We start from the raw sequence: 19,621 nt of genomic DNA, 5'->3' as shown, positions 1-19,621 counted from the left end.
GCTATAGCTTAGGGCCCCACTCTCTGTTCGAATTCCATGATTGCAGTCATCGGATTGTTGTCTTTCACATGACGGTATATGTTTTGACCCCACAGAGTGGGAAGTGATGGAGACAGGATGTTTGTGCTACTGTGTTCCGTGAAGTGGGACTATTGTCCTTTGCCCTTTTTCTCTTTGCTGTCTGATGCTAGAGAGGGTGCCATGTTGCAGTGCTCCGTGTGTGTTTATATGTAAATAAGTAGATTAGCCAAAATGCTGAGTTGCTGAGGTCTGTCACGCGCATGATGCGCAAACTCTGTGGATCCCTAAGTGTGCCGGTGTTGGTTGGCATTGGTCACTGTGATGTTTGGGCTGAAGAAAGTTTATGAAGCTCCTAAATGATCAACCAGGAGGGAGGGAACATGCCAGTCTGGCATGTGTCTCTGCCAGGGTCCTACTCGAGTGTAGGCTGAACTCCTGACACTCTCTTGGGAGCCCCCAAAAAATTTAAAGGGGGGAAAAACTGGATGTACATTTCCAAAATATAAGATAAAAACAAATAAAATAAAACCTACATACAGCAACAGTGTTTTGTGTTGTGTAGGCTCCTATGATGTAATTAGGTCCATAAATTACTATATAGCATATATTCAACGCAAAAAAAAATTGTTGTTGACAAAGGACAGCTGGCCATATAAAGGGCCCCATTACCTTCAATAGTTTAGGGCCTCATCAGACCTAAATCCGGCCCTGGCTGCAACCACCCTAGACTGTGCTGCCCTGCTACCCAGCTCCGACTAGGCACCTCGTCTCGCGCTTTAAACGCGCGCTCGATGCGCTTTAAACCCGCTCTGCATGCGGACGCCCAGAAGCCCCGCCCGGCTCTGCTTCTGGGCTTGGAGACCCGCCTCTTCCCTCATTCCTTCCCTCCCTCCTGCTCCAGCTCCTCCTCCTGCTCCAGCCCGGGGTGAGAACGAGGCGTGCCGTCGGATCCCTCGCTGCGTAGGGAGAGTTCAGCAGGGAGGCTGCAGGCGCCGCGCTCCGGAACGTGCTCGGTGCGCCCCAGTCCCGTCCCCGGGGGAAGCAGCAAAGCAGCAGCAGCAGCCGGCGCGCGCGGCTTTTGCACGTCGCCTCTGCTCCTGGCACGCTTGCAAAAGCCTGGCCTGCCTCTCTGGAGGCGACTAGCTGGGCCGTCCTTCTGCAGAAAAGAGAGCGAGAGGGGTTGGCGAGGTGGAAAGCAAGCAGGAAGCTTTGCTGTTTTGCAAAGGTGTGGATCTGCGTGGAAAGGTAGGCCCGGGGCTTGCAATTGTTCCTGTCGTTTGTTTGGGGTGGGCAAAGCAAGGAAAAGCATTGGCATGGGCCTCGTGTGTATTTGCGTGGGTTTAGGTCAGCTTGGGTGCATAGGGGACGCTTGTGTTTGCAAGGCCGCCTTTGCAGACGGCCCAAAGCTCTGGCTAGCGGCAATCGTGGTAGCCCGGGGAGGTTTCTCTTCCTGCCCCTCCTTAGGAGCGGTTAGATGTAAGCAGCGCCCGGGCTGACCCTCCTGTCATCCCCCCCTCCCGCCTTCTTTTGCTGACACGTCTGAATTCGAGAGCTTTCCTGGGAGCGTCCGCGCTGCTGACCTCAGTGCTGGCGACTGGGGTGTAGGTAGGGTTGCATCAACACACAACTGTGCTCTGTGTGACTGTGGGGGTTGCGAGCGGCCGCGTGGACAGAAACAACCGTCTATTGTGTTCCTGGCTGCACAGTGGGCATTTTGTTTTATTTGCCTCTCGTGATTCGTTCTGTCAATCATCGGGATCAGGAAGGGTTTGGGTGAGTTTGCGCATGTGTGCGTTGAGTTTTTTAATTTTCTAAAAACCAAGATCGTGATCAGCTAGTGAGTGTTTTTATGAACCGATCTCCAAATGCATTGTCATTTAATGAGAACAGATTGAGGCGGGGCGGGGGGAGGACAGCTCCTCCAGAGTATCTGTTGGTTGAATATGTCTCCTGATTTGTTTGCAGGGAAGTTAGACGAAGTTGGCTGAATATTGAGCGTTTGTCCTCATCTGTTTGCGGGGAGGTCTGATGAGAATGCATCAAGCCTTATCCCACGCTTTCCAGTGAAACTAAGAAGCTGCCTTCTACTGGGTCAGAAAATTGATCCATCTAGTTCAGTATTATCTCCACTGACAGGCAAGGGATACCCCTAGCTCTCCTTATTGGAGAAACTGATCTTTTGGGGAAGCTGATTTCTCTTGTACAAGATCTCCAATTTTAATTGCACAATTCAAATTTGCTGCAAAGTGATTGAATTGCACCCGAAAACAGCAAGAGTTTGGAAACACCTTTGGTTGCGTGTGTCCTTCTGTAGAGTTCCTGGGTTCTCTTTTCCTTTAGATCTGACAGAACACCATATTTGGGTGGCGGAAGGAATTCTGCCCCCGATTAGACCGCAATCCTAGGCACAACAACTCAGAAGTAAGACCCATCAAATTAGGAATTAGTTATATGATTGCCACTTTACAGCACAATCCTAGGCATGGCTACTTAAAAACAAGTCCCAGTGTGTTCAGTAGGGCTTAGTCCCAGGTAAGTGTGAGCAGGATTGCAGCGTTAGTTACTTTGTTTTGAAATTAATATACTGTATACTGCTTTATTCGGCTATTCGTCTCTGGTGGTTGACTGGCGATCCTTGACTACTCGTTTCTGTTTAAAGGAAGGGATTTTCTCTTGTGGCAGAGAATGTGCTTTGCATATGGAAGGTCCCAGGATTTTACCCTCAGCCTTTCTAGGTAGGAATGGGAGTGAGCCTGGACAGTTGCTGCCAATTGGTTTAGACAGCACTGAGTTAGATGCACCAGTCTTCGAATTGGGTACCCTGGACTGATCTGTGAGGAAGGCTGATACTTTTCTTCAGGGATGGGCTCAATTTTCACGTATCACCAAACCATGGCTAAGCGTGAACCAGTGAGTGTGTGAATGCACAAAGCAAAAACTGTTGCTGCTTTCAACCTCTGCCTCCTGCTGTTGCTACACTACCTGTAGATAAGCCATGGTTTGGTATAGCGTTGTATCCAAACCTCCCAGCAAACCACAAACTCTGACCAAGATTTGTTCTTGGGGGAGACAAACCACGAGCCTGGGTTTGGATGTAATCATAAGCCAAACTATGGCTGAGCTCCACGTAACGCAGCAACAGCATCCCCGGGGGAGTGAAGCAGGCAGGATTTCCCCCAACTACGTGGGCGTTATCCCTCGTTCACGCCTGACCATGTGTTGCGTTTCTGCTTCATGTGAACAGGGGCTATGGACTCTCCGTTTCCCCTTCCCCCCTTAACATCTGTGTTAAAACCGCTGTGATGTTGACAGACCCTAGCTGTAGCTGCAGCAGATTAGGAAAAGGCTGAGCAGGCAGAAAGTCATTTTGTTCAAGATTCAGCTATCCCAGTATAAATGCTCCCAAAAGACAGGACGTTCGGTGCCTAAATGATGGGTAGCGTTCTGCTAGGGTGCTTTGCAATAAGGAAGCAGCCATTATCTTTTAAGAAGGCTGCATAACTGCTTGAGGAAGGGAAAAGGGTGAAGGCTTTGGAGTCGTGCTGGAAATAAGGGGAATGAATGCTGGTTTCCCCCCACAATGCCAGCACCACAAATTAACACAGAACATGGTTGGGAAACCCAAATGAGGCCTTCCAGGCCTCTCCCCGCCCTGCCCCCAGCCCTTGAAATTCTCCCCAGGACAAACTCCACATTTTTACCCCCATGTAACATGTGTCAGTGGATTCTGGTGATGCCCCTTGCTTGTCTGGAGAGAGAATAGGGGAACTAGCCTGCTGTTAGGATGGCCAAATCAGGAACACCCTAGACCCTGAGATTTCAGAGTACAAACCTGAGACCCAGGGGTGGTCCTGGCCCCCGGTGATGTCAGAGGAGTAGGGTCTGGAGACAGAGGTTAATTGGGAGAAAGGAGTGGACAAAATGCTTGCGCTGCAATTTGCAGCTGACTCTTGGTGGGTTGAAGCTTGCAAGTTGCGTGCGCAATCTGATAGGTAATTAAAGACACTCTGGTGGACCTGCAGATTTAAGCTTTCCACCTGGAGGGGGGCCAGGCAGACTTGGAGACATCAGGTCTGACCTGCAGGTCTGGCAACCCTGCTTACTGTACTAGGGTATTTGTCTGAGGGGCATCACTGTAGGACACCAGAGTGTGTCATTAGTATGGTGTTTGTGTAGTGGAACAGCGTTTTAGAAACTGCAGCACCGCAGTCCTGTACATGTTTACCTGAAAATAAGTCTGGCTGAGCTTTCTCCCTGGTGAGTGTGTTCCGCTGAACACACTGGGACTTCTCCTGTGAGTAAACATGCTTAAGCTCACAGTGCAAAAGAGCATTTACAGTAGGACGTTGCTGGGTTTTAATGCACCCAGTGTTACGTAATGGAATTAAACATTCTGTAGTTGAACAAAGGCAGGGATGATTCTGATACCCAGGAATAGCCATTTGTGTTTTTCCAAAGTAGGAAATGCTCACCGGCATAAATGACAACGAGATTGCAGCCTGCTTCCTTTTCTAAGCAGAGAATGTTCCTGGACTGTTGGATTGCAGGTTGTTGATGTAATGTCATGGCAATCAAAGGCACACAGTCAGCAGATCTGCTTATTGACAAGCTTGGATATGTTCACATAGTTATGGGGATCTGAACATGGAACAGATGGAGGAAAGGGGGATACTTTTTTCTCCCCCCCCCAAAAAAATGGCTGCACAGTACCAACCTCCTGCACGGTTAAATGTTATGCAATCGTTGCCGTGCCAACACACCAAAGTGTTGCAAAAATAAATAAGAAAATAAACATTTGACTTCATATGTAGATATCTCATCATGTCCTACATTACTTGATCAGATTATAGCTTCATGGGGACTGAATCAACATACCTATCTGGGTTTTAATTCAAAGAAAACCATACTTTGGGCTTACAACTTATGACCTGCATCACGTACAAAGATGAATACGAATTTGAATTTTCTGCATGGTTTGTGCAGAGCCTACTTTTCATTCAAACGTTGCATGATTCCTTCACTTTCTGGGTGTTAAAACCCAAGAGATTGTTGTGTTTCCTAAAGCTCAATGCACACTGGGTACAAGCCCTAAAGAAGAAGTAAAAATAAATTTCCAAGATACAAAATGGGTGGGGAATTGTTTCCGACAGTATTTGTTGGAATGCTGTGTAAAATAACCGCTGCTGTTTTCAACATAAGGTAGCAGGCTCTGGAAACCTCGTGGGACAAAGACAGCGTTCTGACTTACACTGTGAGCGCAGGCAGGAGGAAATGGAAATTACGGCCATAATCATCATTATAATAATTGATTCTGTGGTTTGGGAGAGAAAGTAGTTGTTGTCTCTGCAGATTTACTACTGAATAAATTTTGAAAGTAGCATTAAAAGTATTCTGTAATGCTATTTTCCTCTCTCCCTGCTAGTAATTCAGTCAATCAGTAAATCTTTATTATTACAAGTAATTATTATTTTGTTGCTATTGCTGAATTTAGAGCCCTGTTGCACTGTTCAGGGTGCAGATTTATACACACCTAACGTGGGCACAAGCCCCTGAGTGCACAGGCAGAAGATAGCAGTCTTGTATGCTTTTCTGTACTCTGTTAGATATGGGTGTTTTACTGCGTTGCATTCCTGCATTGCAGGGGGTTGGAATAGATGGCTTTTGGGTGTACCTTGCATTTCCTTAGCACAATTATAGCTTTGCAGCTCTGATCCTGGCAAGTAACAAAATGCACTTTCTAAATTCCATACCGAATCAGTAACCCGTTGAGACAGCAATCCTAGGCACCTTGGAGTAAGTCCTAGTGGACTCGATACGACTTTTTTCCTGAGCAGACATGCCTAGGGTTGTCTTGAGCTGCTGGTTCTTGTGCCCTTCCCAAACTTGCATACTTTCTCAAGATCGCAGGCAACATTTGGAGATTACACAGTGTTTCCAGAGAGTGCTGAGAAACAGTTTTGGACAAGACAGTTCTGGGAACCAATGCTTCTGGCCGGGTGGGGTTTTTAATATGTAGGTAAAAGGTGTTATTTTAATGCAGTGATGGTGAAGCCATGGCTATCCGGACATTATTGGACTCCAGATCCCTTCAGTTCTAGCCAGTATGACCAACAGTCATGGATGATGAGCCATGTTGTGTATGTTGTATGATAGTCTACCCTACATCTGGAAGGCTATAGGTTCCCTATGCTGGTTCTAAAGAAATGTGGGTTTTGAGTTAGAGGAGAAGCTGCATAAATCCCGCTTGCTTTCAGCCTGATCTCTAGATGTGTCTGGGTTTGTTTTTATATATAAAAAAAATCATAGAGTTGGAAAGGTACCCCATGCAATACAGGAATTGCAGCTAAGGTATTGTAATTGGTTTTAGGATTTATGCTGTCTTTGTAAGTTGCTTTGAGTCACTTCCATGAGTAAAGCGATGGAAAAAAAGATAGTCTCACCTTTGCATATTTGGAAGTAGGAATGGGGTAGAATTCAGTTCACACTTACACGTATTTACAGGCAAAATTGTAACTCTGAAGGGTAAACTATGGAGCCCAGAATGACACCTGCAGAATGGCAAAAGCAGGAAGTGTACAATTTCCAAATATCGCAGCAGGAAACCTAGTTGTTGGTCATGGCCCTCAAGACCTAATTTGGGCTTATCAGCTGACAGTCTAGGGGACCTGTCCCAGAACACCTTCCTCAGTTCTGAGACGCAATTTTAAACTTTGGAAGAAAAGTGGTATATAAATGTAGTCAGTAAATAAATAGGCTCTGTGTACACAACAGGCAGAAACTGATAACGGGAGCAGAAGTCAGCATTCTAAGAATTTCACCTTTTACTATTCAAGTTTTTAGTCCTTATGTTTTTTGAAATTCAGGAAAGGGACAAAAATGTGGCAAAAAGGAGCATATTCAATTAAGTTTCATCTCTCATTATCTGTATCTCTTGGAGAATTCACAGAATTTTGGGGAAGCAGAATTTGGATTATCTTTTTTTGCGGGACGCGGGAAGCACAGAATATATACATAGCACCATGATGAAATATCAGGTTGACCATCAACAATAAGAACCTTCTTGGAGCTGCCAAAACAACTCCAGCTTGAGCACAGGGCAAGTTGCCATTCCTTTTAGATGAACCTTTTAAATAAAAGGTCTCTGTCCTCTTATTGGCACAAGGTAGTGAGACTGGCCTCATTGACAGGCTCGTTGAGATCTCGAGCAGCAGAATGACTGGGGGTGGCAGGAAAAGAGTCTGCTCATTTGGCACCTGTACGTGGCTGCCTCCTTAAAACAGAGAAAGCACAGGATGTTCTCCTGGAAGCAAACTGCTCCTGCATGCCAGGAAGATAAGGCCTGGAATTGAATCTGTTTCAGAAGCATGTTCAGTACTGCTGTTAGTGCAGCATTAGTGCTCAAGCTTAGAGCACAAGAGAAGTGCATTTGAATATTCTCTGCGCGAGATTTCCAGTTAATAATAATAATAATAATAATAATAATAATAATAATAATAAAAAATAATATTGGTCTCCAGGGTTGTTGTTGTTGTTGTTTTGTGTAACACTCTGAATAATTCTCGTTCTGGTTTTCGTAATCTTTCATCATTCATGTAGTTGTGTGGCTTGGTTTAAGGCCAGACATCAAACCAAACAGACTTGTTCCTGTGGAAACAAGGAATGCCACAGAAGGTTACTTATTACTTTATTGAAGGGGTCAGCAACCTTTTTCAGTATATATACTATATACTATATACGGACTATATTTTTTTTTGGGGGGGGGGGGAATGAACGAATTCCCATGCCCCACAAATAACCCAGAGATGCATTTTAAATAAAAGCACACATTCTACTCACGTAAAAACACACTGATTCCTGGACCGTCCACAGGCCAGATTGAGAAGGCGATTGGGCTGCATCCGGCCCACGGGCCTTAGGTTCAGTGACTTTCTTGTTCAGTGACAATTGTTAATTGTAAAATGTAATTCTGGCCCAAGCTTAAAGAGGTGCCATTTATACAATTAGCAATTGCTTGGGTGACTTTTTAACAGTAAGCAGGGGAGGCTGATTTGAATCAGGTGGCAGGAAAGGATTAAAACCCCTTTGTGCCCCCCCCCCCGCCGTCAGGAAAGTCTTGGTTAGTATTTTAAATGAAAAAGTAATTGTTGTGTGAGAGCCAATATGGTATAGTGGTTAGCGGGTTGGACTAGGACCTGGGAGACCAGTGTTCAAGTCCTCCCTCACTGGGTTACCTTGGGCCAGTCACAGTCTCTCAGCCTAACCTACTTCACAGGGTTGTTTGTAAGGATATGCCACCTTGAGCTCTTTGCCAGAAAGGTGGGGCAAAAATGAATAAATACATATAAATCCATCCATGCAATTGCTAAATGTCTTCTCTATGTGTTCAATGCTGGGGTCCTTCATTGGGACAGGATCAGTCCAGCCATGGCGGCAAATGAGGCAGTTGTCTAGGTGGCTTCCCGCTTTTCAGATGTTGGGGGGGGGATAAATTGGTGCCATCGGTTGTTTAGCTTGATATTTTCTGCTCAGATTGAACAGCCTCATTGAAAGTTGTGCTGCTTTTCCACAGAGAATCACATATGCACTTGCCTTTCACTGGGAAAATACCATCTCTAATTTTAGCTTGTGTCTTACTTTAGAAGAGGTCAGAGGAGCATTGCACTGTGTCTGATGGTGAGATTTGTGCAGGCCAGCTCTTAGTAGTGGTGGCTAACGGGGCATTTTTCTCCTTTACCTACAGGGTTATAGTTTTTACAACCGCTGGTACTTCTGTGTGGCCTTCTGCCCCACTCCATTCCTGCCACGTGAGGAGGCTTGCGTTCAACTTCTGCTGCCGGAAGTTGATCCACCATAGGTAAGTGCCTTTCCTTCTTATTGACTTTAAATGTAGGGTGAATTCACTGCGTGGATCTTCAGCAAACTAGTCTCTGTGCCTGGGTTTCCGCATCTGAGATAAAATGGAAAGCTCTCTTTAAGGCAGTACCTTGCTTTTGCACCAAGCAACCTGGGAGTCATTGATGATTTGTTATTTAGTGTGGCAGCACCTGCACTTTGGAACTCCCTGAGATCAAGCAGGGTCATTCACTGTGCTCTTTTTGGCGCCTCCTAAAAAAAATTTGTGCTTTGACAAGGCGACCCAGATGTTTAGAAAGCTGAGGTAATTCTAATCTGTTTTAGTATTTTAACTTTTGTATGCCTTAAAGTACGGTTGTGTGTGCAAGAGCATTAAGGTATAAGAACATAAAAATAAGATAATAATTAAGCAGAAGCAGTAAATATTTAAAGAACCAGAAGGGGAAGTTGAGGGAAGTCACGAGAAGGGGGGGGCGCTTCTTTTTTCTTTTGTATGATAAATGTTGCATTGTGTTGTCTGATTGAATATAAAACTGTAAAAATTCAATAAAATTTCATTTAAAAATAAAATAAATTATGTTTGTGGATTTTTCTCCATGTTAGCATTTTATCTTTTTGTGAACCATTTTTAGGTTGTTGTTTTTTTACATCCGAGTGCTGTGTAAATGTTACAAAGCAAGTTAGTAAATAGATAGATTAAAACAATTAATAATTCCGCCTTTCATTTCTAGAAGAAATACCAGTTGCTAATCAGAGACACAGTATGGAATCAGTTTGAGGATATGTCTTTGTTGTTTGTTCAGATATGTTTCATGTGTAGAGTACTGATGGTCTTCAACAAAATGTGCTTCTGTAGCCAGCCAGCCAGCTATAACCCTCTCCACAATACTCCATTGATTCCATTCCCTTTCCACCTAGTGTTCCATTCACCACTCAAGACAGTTTTATGTACCCACTGAGCATGCCCAGCCCTCATCGGACTGTTTGGGGAAGTCACCCTCCTGTTAGATTCCTCCCCTCCCTCCCCCCGGCTAATAATTTATTGTACTTCTGAAAATCTTGGGGTTTCCACCTAGGGGTTTTTTTATGTCTGTAGGTGGTGGCATTTTGGCTGTGCAAATTTTGGCATGTGCAGCCTAGACATGGGAAATAGAGGGAGCGATTTACCCTCAGACTAGGTTTGATGAGTTTGAAATGTCTTGGATAAACACCCACCAAAGTGCTGGCACTAATTGGACCAGTTGCTCAGCTGGAAAGAGTTGCAGCGAGGTCCCTTCCCAAGAGAGTTGGATTGAGAAATTTCTGGATGCATTGCACAATTTAGCCTTTTGCAAGTAAGCATTTAAGCTCCACCCACCCCAAATCTTCCCCAACCTTTTTAAAAACGAGTCCTGCTCAGAAACAATGATGATGAGATGTATTATTTACCAGGCGCCATACAGAAGGTAGAATTACATCACCCTGCCCTCAGGCTTGCAATCTCATAAAAGGAGAGTGAAACAAAGGCATGGAACCGGAGGGGGAGGAAACCAGATCAAAAGTTAGCTAGAAAAAAGGCTAAGGGAAGTCTTGTGTTTTTAAACGATGGAAGCACGCCTCTACGGTCTATGTGGAATTCATCTAAGACACAACTATATCCATAGAGAAGGGCTGTAGCTCAGCTGTGGGTCATCTGCTTTTGTACGCAGGAAGTCCCAGGTATGTCCAGTTAAGGGGCTGGGAGAGGATCCTGCCTGATGCCCTGGAAAGCCACTGCCAGGTGGTGTGTAGAGCATGGGTAGGCAAACTAAGGCCCGGGGGCTGGATCCAGCCCAATCGCCTTCTAAATCCGGCCTGCGGACGGTCTGGGAATCAGCGTGTTTTTACATGAGTAGAATGTGTCCTTTTATTTAAAATGCATTTCTGGGTTATTTGTGGGGCCTGCCTGGTGTTTTTACAGGTAAGCAGCCACCGGGGCTTGTCCGGTGCTGTGGAGAAGGGAGGGGAGAGTCGGTTGAGGGGGTGGCTTATAGTCCGGCCCCCCACAAGGTCTGAGGGACAGTGGATCAGCCCCCTGCTGAAAAAGTTTGCTGTCCCCTGCTTTAGGGGAAGCTGTGACACTTTGAAGTGGTATAACACTGCTTTAAATTAACAATGTGGATGTGGCCAGGGTGCTTTTTTCAAGCCAGGAGGTAGGAGACAAATTCCATGCATACGGCCTGCATCGTCTCTGGTTGGTGGGTGAGGCTAGGCATGTCTTCTCCATTGCTGAGATGTAGCAGTTGGATGGCTCCCTGCTTCCTGCCAACCTCTGCTTCAGCCCTCTGCCTCCCAGGAAGGTGAACTGCTACCCCACCTGGGAATACAGGCCTCAACAAGAAGACACTTCATATTTATCCATGATCTGGGATATTTCTCCAGGTTAGGATGGAGCGCCACAAGCCTCAGCTTGCAGGTAACTTCACCTGTTCTCCCCCACATAATGAATGAAGAAACGGCAGCAAAGAGAAACGAGAGATCTCCGTTGGCTCAGGAACTGCACTCTGCGATAAAAGCAACATTCAAACCGTCTCATCGTTTTATTAACCACCACGGGAACCGCCCAAACCTTTAAAGGAACGCCACAAACAGAATGCAGCTGTTTTCAAACACTAGGCTGATTTCATAAACTCCTTTCCTCAGCGTAATTTTAAAAAGGCATATATTGGCGTGCGAACCTCTCCCAGCCCAAAGGCTGCCTCGCCTCATTATTTTCAATGGGTCTACTCAGAGAGGAACTTAGCTGGATGCAACTCAGTGGGGTGTGAAAAACGGCATCATTTTTCTTCCAATTAATGCTAACCTGGTACACCTGGAACAGGGCAGCCTACCTTTCCATACCACGTGGGTCACAAGAATACTTTGACATGGAACCCACGGGACGCACACTGCCTTGTGGGGATGAGCAAGGCCAAAATAGGACGTTCCCCCCTCCCCCAGTCCTCATGCTACCTTCCCAGGGCTGGTTAAGTGAGGGAGCGGTCTTTGGGAAGCAGGCCGTGACAGGATTCTAGAGCCCTCCTGTCTCCTTCCCAAAGCCCACCACCTTGTTTACCTGGCTTTGGGAAGGCAGGACAAGGGCTGCAGGCGGGGGCAATCAAATGTTGCCAAAGGCCACCCAAAAAAGATATTGAGGGCCATATGTGGCCCTCAGGCTATGTGTTGGACTGCCCTGGTCTAGAGCATCAGCTACTACAGAGTGCGTGTAGAGCTACAGACAGACACATAGGAAGCTGCCTCCTACAAAGTCATTGGTCTATCCAGCTCAGTATTGTCTAGACTCTACCAGGAGTCAGCAAACTTTTTCAGCAGGGGGCTGGTCCACTGTCCCTCAGACCTTGTGGGGGGCCGGACTATAAGCCACCCCCCCAACCGACTCTCCCCTCCCTTCTCCACAGCACCAGACGAGCCCCGGTGGCTGCTTACCTGTGTCTTGCGAGCAGCAGGGGCTGGCGGCACAAAAGGGTTCCGGAGAGGGGCTGCTTAGAATGGCGGCCACTCGAGCGCTGCTGCTGCTGCTGGCACCAACAAAGCCCAGCCCCCTTCCTCCTCTAGACAGGGCGAGGAGAAGCCAGGAGGAGGGAGGGAGGCGGCGGCAAGGGAGGGAGAGGGGGGGGAAATGCAGGTGCTGGTGATCCATGCGGCAATTCCCAGGCCATCCACGGGCCGGATCCAGAAGGCAATTGGGCCTGATCTGGCCCGTGGGCCTTAGTTTACTGACCCATACTCTAAAGCAGGCATTTCCAACAGGTAGATCGTGATCTACTGGTAGATCACTGGACGTCTGTGGTAGATCACTGGCTCTCCCCAAAGAAGCTCAAGAACTTTGGCTCCCCTAAAAAAAGCTCAAAAACATAGACCTGAACCCCCCAAAACAGGGCTTTCCTTCCAAAAAAAAAACCAAACCCCTTTCAGAGCTGCAGTTCCCAGGGTTCCCTGCGAAGAGGGATTGATTCTTAAATCACTCTGGGAATTGGTGCCATGGGAGGGGAATAGGATAAGGTTACTAGACGTCCCCGTTTCCCGGTACAGTCCCCATGCAGAATCCATTGAAGTTGCAAAGTGTCCCTGGATTCATTGGGAAAAAAAATCTGGTAACCTTAGAATAGGAGTCTCCTAAGAACTCTCAGCATCGTGTTGGCCTTCAGGGCCATTTTCACCAAACTGTAGCCACTCGCCCCCACACCTGGTGCCATATGCGAGGTCAGGTATGGAGCAGTTACTGCTGTGGCTTCAAAGGAGGAATAGGGAGCTTGAAGTGAGCTCCTGATGGTTCATTTCCTGGAGGAAGGCATGTTCCCACAGTGCCTTACCATGGAATGGGAATTCGTTTCCGTTGAAACCACTGCTAAAATGGAGATACGTAGAATGTTGTGTGTTTTAATTGGTTGTTAGTTTATAATTGATTTTAATTAAATGTCTTAAATAGCTGTTTCTAACATATTTAGTTAGTTATTTAAGTTCTTACATTACATCATCGGACACTGTCATATTACATCACAAAACTTATTATACTATAATTTTCAACCTGTATGTATACTTTATATACATAAAGAAACAAAGATTATTGTATATTTCTTTACATTTTATCTAATACATTACCATATCAATATGTATCCTTGGTCTTGTTTCTCAACTCAGTCTCTCTCCAACGTCAATCAAATGCTTGCATAGATAGTGAACCATTACTGTTATTTTTGAACATATATCTTATATCTATCCCACTGTTTCTAACTTTTTACTGATGATTTTGTTTTATTCTTTTTTTGCAAACCGCTTTCAGGTTTACTCAGGGTTTGTTTTGTTTTTACAACCAAGCGGCATGTCACTTTTATTAAATGAACAAATGTAAAGCCTAAAGATTCCTACATACTGACCCATCCCCCCCCCCGTTAATTCAGATATTGATCTCCCACCTTTCCCTTCCTTAGGTTCCTTCATTTGTAATACTGGCTACTTCAGCCCCCACCCGAGCAAAGCCACTCTCCCACCAGTATGGCGGAAGAAGACCTTATCTTTCACATGGAATGCTTCGATAACACCAAGCCAGCGAAAGCAGTCTCTGGGAATTACCACGACACCGATAGCGAGGATGAAGATAATTACTATATCTGCCCGATAACAGATGACCCTGTTGCAAACAAGGCAGCTGGTGACAAAGTCAGCAACTACTACACCAACTTGATGAAAAATGAGCTGTATTCATCCAGCGCTTCTCCTAGGAGTTCTTTTGACATCAAGGTTAGTCCGCACCAGTCTCTCTCTTTCCTGGCATTTCCTGGGCTGGCATGAGGTCAAAACTTTCTTCCCCTGCTTTGTTTCTTGTAACTAACTACTGTGATGTCCAACTTGTGCTCAATTTACCCAGACCTGTAACTGCTCTCAAGACAATGGCCCACCCCTTTAGACCAGTTTGCAGTTTGCTCATTTCCTGTGCGTAGACCGAAGTGTGAAGCGGTAAACATTCGGCACAGAGCAGGCTTGTGTGTTTGTAAATATGCAGAAGACACAGGTTGTGGACCTGCAGTTGATCATGGCCACAATTGTTGGCAAAGTCTGTTAAATAACGCAGACAGAGCACAAAGAGAAAATAAATCCTGGTAATACTTTGCTGAGGCAACTGAACGGAAGGCAATGTATAATTTGAAGAGAAAGGAACAGACATGTGCTGTCTTTCTCACTCTCCCCAGGCCTTGTACATAGCAGGGAGGTGTCCAAGCAAGCATACAAAGGAAAACTCCCTCAGAACTACACAGCCTATCAAGGCAGTGTGCCACAGCAAAACATCATGCCACCTGAACTGCAGCCCTTGTTGAGCTGGCTTTGGTCCTAAGGCCTCCATTATTATAATAATTATTGGCAACTCTCCATTTTCAATTATAATTACTTTCCATGGTAACAATGTATTACGTACTCTTCAGTCGTTGCTCTCTGTGTGGGATGTGAGACAACAAAAAGCTACAAAAGTCACAATAAATAAAAGCATAACTAGTTGCAGCAAGCTGTTTCATAAAAGCAGCATAAACAAAAGGTAAAGCCAAAAGGTATTGGCAGGTAAAATGGGTTTTCACCTGGTACACCTGGCAAACCTCTCAGGGAAGCTGTTTTCCCAGCTAGGGTGCCATAGCTGAAAAGGCCCTGCCTTCCACTGCCATCTCTCTTCCTTCTGATGTTAGAAGGACATGGGACAAGTTTACTGTGTTTACCTCTGAAAAACACCACTCTGTGTGCAGCAAACATAATTGCCCTGTGACTCATTTGAAAACTCTGGCCCTTGCCGTTAGCTTCCATATAACTATTTCACAATGGGATGTTGTCACTGATGTTTCTTAAGAAGTAGCACTCTGGGCCCTAAGTTAGATGTCTGTCAGTGAAAGGCTGTTAGGAAGCAGAGGAGAGGAACACCAGTTGAAAGAGAAGTGAGCAGGACTGTATTCTAGACGATCATAGAATTGTAGAGTTGGAATGGATCCCAAAGGACATCTGGTCACAATCCCCTGCAGTGCAGCATGCGATCCCCCATCCAATTTGAAACCATACTGGACCCAGTCTGCATTGGTGGATCAGATGAAAGGTAGCGTAGAAAAACTGGCTTTCAAAAACTTTCACCAAGCACAATGGATGTGTCGATTGTCTTGAAAAGCGACTTTCATTTAAATGCTATTTCGCTCTGTTCTACATGCTTACTGTAATTGTTTCTCATGTATGTCCTTTAGAATGGCACTCAGCAGCATTCTAAGCATGGCTCTGCCGTTGACCATAGCCGGGTAGGTCAAAAACGAATGTGGTAACATTTTAAAATAAATTTCTTGTTTGAGGTGGGCGAGTGGTTTAAAACCCAGATCCCACCATTTCCAGAAAAATCATATGCAGTTTTATGCACATTTCTCTTAATAAACACAGTTTTGTATGCAGTTTCCCCTCACATAAGCATTTTCACTAATACGCACATTTTGTGCACAGGATTGGGCTGAGTGTCTTGGAGAATGAAACAGCCATTTGTCTGGAGTTGTAATGTTCATCTGCATCCTTTACATACTAACATGCCTTTTGCTTCATGTGGTGAGCTGGGATTTTTGGTTCATTTTCAAGCGGCTTTTGCTTCTCAGTTTGATTATATGTAGCTTGTTTTGTGTTCTTCCCCCCTTACTTTTTCCTCAAGAGCATGTTTGAGTTTGACTGTATCACTGGGACATTAAAAAATAAGAAGAGGAATGCATGAGCAGATCCAAAGAAAGAATATGTCTGGCTGAGATTAGCGGTCAAAGGGCTCCCACCAGCTGAGACAGGGACGTACTCCCAAAATATTTTGTTGTAAAAGAAAATAACTTTGCATTAAAAGAAAAACACGAGTTCAGTCTTGGCTCTCATGTTGATTATCATTTGTTGAGCAAATTAAGTTACTTTGGATAGTCAGAGAATATTAAAAATACATTAAAGAACCGCAGAAAGAGGGGGAAGGAAGTTTTGAAATGTTGAAATGACTGTAAAATTATTGAAATGTATAAGATTGAAAATCATAAATAAAATATGTTTTTTAAAAATAAAATTTTAAAAGCAAAATGCATCCAGCGGAGGGCCATTGGCCTGAACCAGTAAATCCTTACACATATTTACCTCCCCCCTCCTTGATGTCATATATATATATATGATGTGATGTCAGAGTAGTGCAGGCAGGTGTGGTTTTTCCAAAACTGGTCCATATGTAGAGGCAGGCCCACGAGACTTGTGTCCGCAGACAAATATCCTTTATCCTGCACCGTTTTCGGGCTCTCTCTGCTTCCCTTTGCAAGACTGAGGTCCAAATGTACGATGGGAGATCAATGATTGTGCATTATCTCTGACGGCCTTTTGTGAATAACTCAACACTTTCCAACTTCTGCAGCAAGCCTGGAAGCACGCCATTGAGAAAGCCAAGCACATGCCTGACCCATGGGCGGAATTTCATCTGGAGGACATTGAAACGGAAAACGCAACACGTTACAGGTTTGTAGGCACTTCTGCTTCTATTACTGATGTTGCATGTGGGGGGGGCTTGGGGGGGGATAAGGGCACATCCACCAATGGGGGCACAGATTTCATACAAGATCTTGCCTATTTGGGGTGAGATCTTGCCCCAAATCACATGAGATTTGTTTTTATTTTTTTCCTCTACAAAATCTTGTGCGATTTCGGGCAAGATCTCGCCCCAAATGTGTACAATGTTGCCCGAAATTGGTGCCGATTTGCAGCATCACTTCTCTGCTGTTGGCAGAGGTCGCAGGCCAGGCGGGAGACCTGCAGGCGGGCAGCCTGAGGCAGTGACTTCACCCTGCCCAACGGCTGAGCCGGCACTTGCAGGGCAGGGCTATGTGTCAAAGGGGTTTGCTTCTTTTTCAAAATAGTCCACCTTGAAGCATCTTGAAGCAGAGGCAAATATTAATGTCTCTCTCTCCCCCTGAGTATGGACATTTTAGTGGCACCCTAGGAGGAAAAATATGTGATCAGGAAGATGTTGAGAGGCTTGCTGCTGATTGATGTGCAAATAAGTTAAACAAAATGGGCAATAACCACATTACTCCTTTTAATTAGTTGTTGTATTTATGGCTCTTGTCTGTATGCCCTGATAAGTTCTTGCTTGCGGGTGTTCTGTTCTATTTCACATTTTATTATTAACTTCCATTGCAGGTTTATAAAATAAATACCAACCAACAATTTAGGTAACCTTTATCTGAACCAGAGTTAAGCTGGTAATCCGGAGTCCGTGTGGCTTGTCCATTACTGCCCCCTGCCTCATCCCTTGTAAACATGTCTTGCACGTATCCTGATTTTTGATTCTCCAGATCTTATCTTTTTCTTCTTTGTCCCAAGCTACAATTGTGAGCTCATTGGTGTTGTCTTAGGAATTAAATCTTCATAAGGAAGAAAGCTTCCAACATGCTTTTATGCAAAGCTATAAATAGTTGGGCCTCTTAGAAACGCGCTGTGCCGTTCTTAAAATAGTGTTTGCTTTCTCTCGGGTGTGCGTGCTCCTCTGCTATGCACAGCCAGAATGTAAACCTTTAAAAAAGGACCAGTGCAGCAGACGTGCGCAGAGCAGAACTGACCTTTGACTTGTGTGCGTTCCTGCTGGGCAGACAAGCTCATCGGAACATGCTGTACATAATGCACATCTGAAGTGTGCATTTGCTGGGTGTGAAATGAGTGCAACTAAGCATGTTATGGCAGGATTACATGAGGAAAGGTGGAACAAAACTGTCAGAAATAGATCGTTGCTCAACACAGTTCAATTATTATAGCTCTCTTTTCCTATTAAAAAGATCTTGAATCGCAGTCTCTGCAGAAAAAGACAGATAATATTTGAAATACATTGGCTGATAAATGGTCTCCTGCGCGACTTTAAGGAAAGTGTTGGAAACACCCTTCTTCCCAGGTCAAGTCAGTCCTTTGCTTAATCTGATACCTCCTTTCCATTATAAACGAAAACCTCAGGAAAACCAGTCATGGAGCTATATGGAAATTTGTAATTCCTCCATAAAATATTATAACCACATGAAAACACTTTTGTTTCGACAAGGTTTTCCAGCTGGATGAAAAAGTATCCACCTTAGGTGTTTATTCTGTACTGTTTTTCAAACTTCCATTGTTTCATACTGTATTTTAAACTACTTTATGTTGCAACCCTCAATGCCACCCCCCCTGCCGCCACCAAATGCTGTCCCAAGAGTTCCCCCAACCCTTGGATCAGATTTGGGAATGGGGGCAAGGGCTGTGGAAGGAAGGGGGAATAATAGAAAATTGCCTTCTAGTGCCCCTTCATGGAGGTCTCCACAGGATAAAGGAGCTTCTTTGAATGGTTGCAATTGGGGGAAAAACAATGGCTAAAATGTTTTGATTTGAAAGACAGTTAAATTGATCTTTTAATCGACGATACCTGATGGATGCTTATTTTTATGTTTCATCACAAATATTGTGCATGTGTGTTTTAAATTCTATTTTCCCTCTCTGGTATTTGGGGGGGTGTTATTGGGTTGTTCTTGTTTTTATTTTGATTGTATATTTTGTGTTTTTATATTGTGATTTTATCCTGTGAACCTCCATGAGACCTGTGGGCATAGGGCGGTATATAAATGTTAATAATAATAAATTTGTGGTATGAGACTCGCATGAAAGGTAATTCACAAGTTAATGACACAGACCAGTTCCTCCAGTTTCACATGCGCTTCATGTGTGTTGCATAGCATGTAGTGATAAGCAACATGTGAATCCACATGTACAGAATTGCACATAAGCCAGTTTGTGGCTGCCTCCACACCATACATTTAAAAGCTAATTTAAAGCGCACGCACGCACACACACATCCTTGAAACTATAGTTTTTACCCTTCACAGAGCTACAATTCTCAGCTCCCTTAACAAACCAGAGTTTCCAGGATTCTTAAGGGGGTGAGAATGTGCTTTAAATGTGCTCACAGAGGCCTGGTCTCAGCATGTCTGGTGGTGTTTGCTGTGCTGATCCTTTAAAGGAAAAAATAATCCACATTCTTGTACTTACAAGGGAAAGAAGAAACTATTTCAAGTATTGTGCAGTGCGCGCTCCCAAACCCATATGCACAGTCACATGTGGCTCTGCAGAAGTTTTAAGGACAGAAAGAGACAGCATTTCTCCCTAGCCGGTGCCAAAGATATGCAGATGATGGCTATCTGTCTCTGTTTCAGCTGAACGTGAAGCCCGCAGTGAAACAATCACA

General features: G+C 44.9%; 1 protein-coding gene across 9 annotated transcripts in view; it reads left to right on the top strand.

Moving 5' to 3' along the window:
- Window positions 1-921: 921 nt before the first annotated feature.
- EEF2K (eukaryotic elongation factor 2 kinase) overlaps window positions 922-19,621 on the top strand; it is a 40,005-nt gene continuing 21,305 nt past the window's right edge. For 2 of the 9 annotated variants that reach the window (XM_053365506.1, XM_053365498.1), the window contains exons 1-5: window positions 922-1,266; window positions 8,762-8,875; window positions 13,824-14,133; window positions 15,609-15,659; window positions 16,778-16,878. In XM_053365506.1, the coding sequence (XP_053221481.1) occupies window positions 13,888-14,133; window positions 15,609-15,659; window positions 16,778-16,878 (398 nt within the window). In that variant the 5' untranslated portion in view covers window positions 922-1,266; window positions 8,762-8,875; window positions 13,824-13,887. Of the gene's footprint in view, window positions 1,267-1,607; window positions 1,627-1,686; window positions 1,795-8,761; window positions 8,876-13,823; window positions 14,134-15,608; window positions 15,660-16,777; window positions 16,879-19,621 lie in introns of those variants that run through there. The other 7 variants (XM_053365507.1, XM_053365502.1, XM_053365500.1 and 4 more) reach the window with 6 other exon arrangements.

Source organism: Podarcis raffonei, chromosome 14 (genome assembly GCF_027172205.1).
Source record: "Podarcis raffonei isolate rPodRaf1 chromosome 14, rPodRaf1.pri, whole genome shotgun sequence".
Lineage (NCBI taxonomy): Eukaryota > Metazoa > Chordata > Lepidosauria > Squamata > Lacertidae > Podarcis > Podarcis raffonei.
This window is presented reverse-complemented; position numbering and strand designations above follow the sequence as displayed.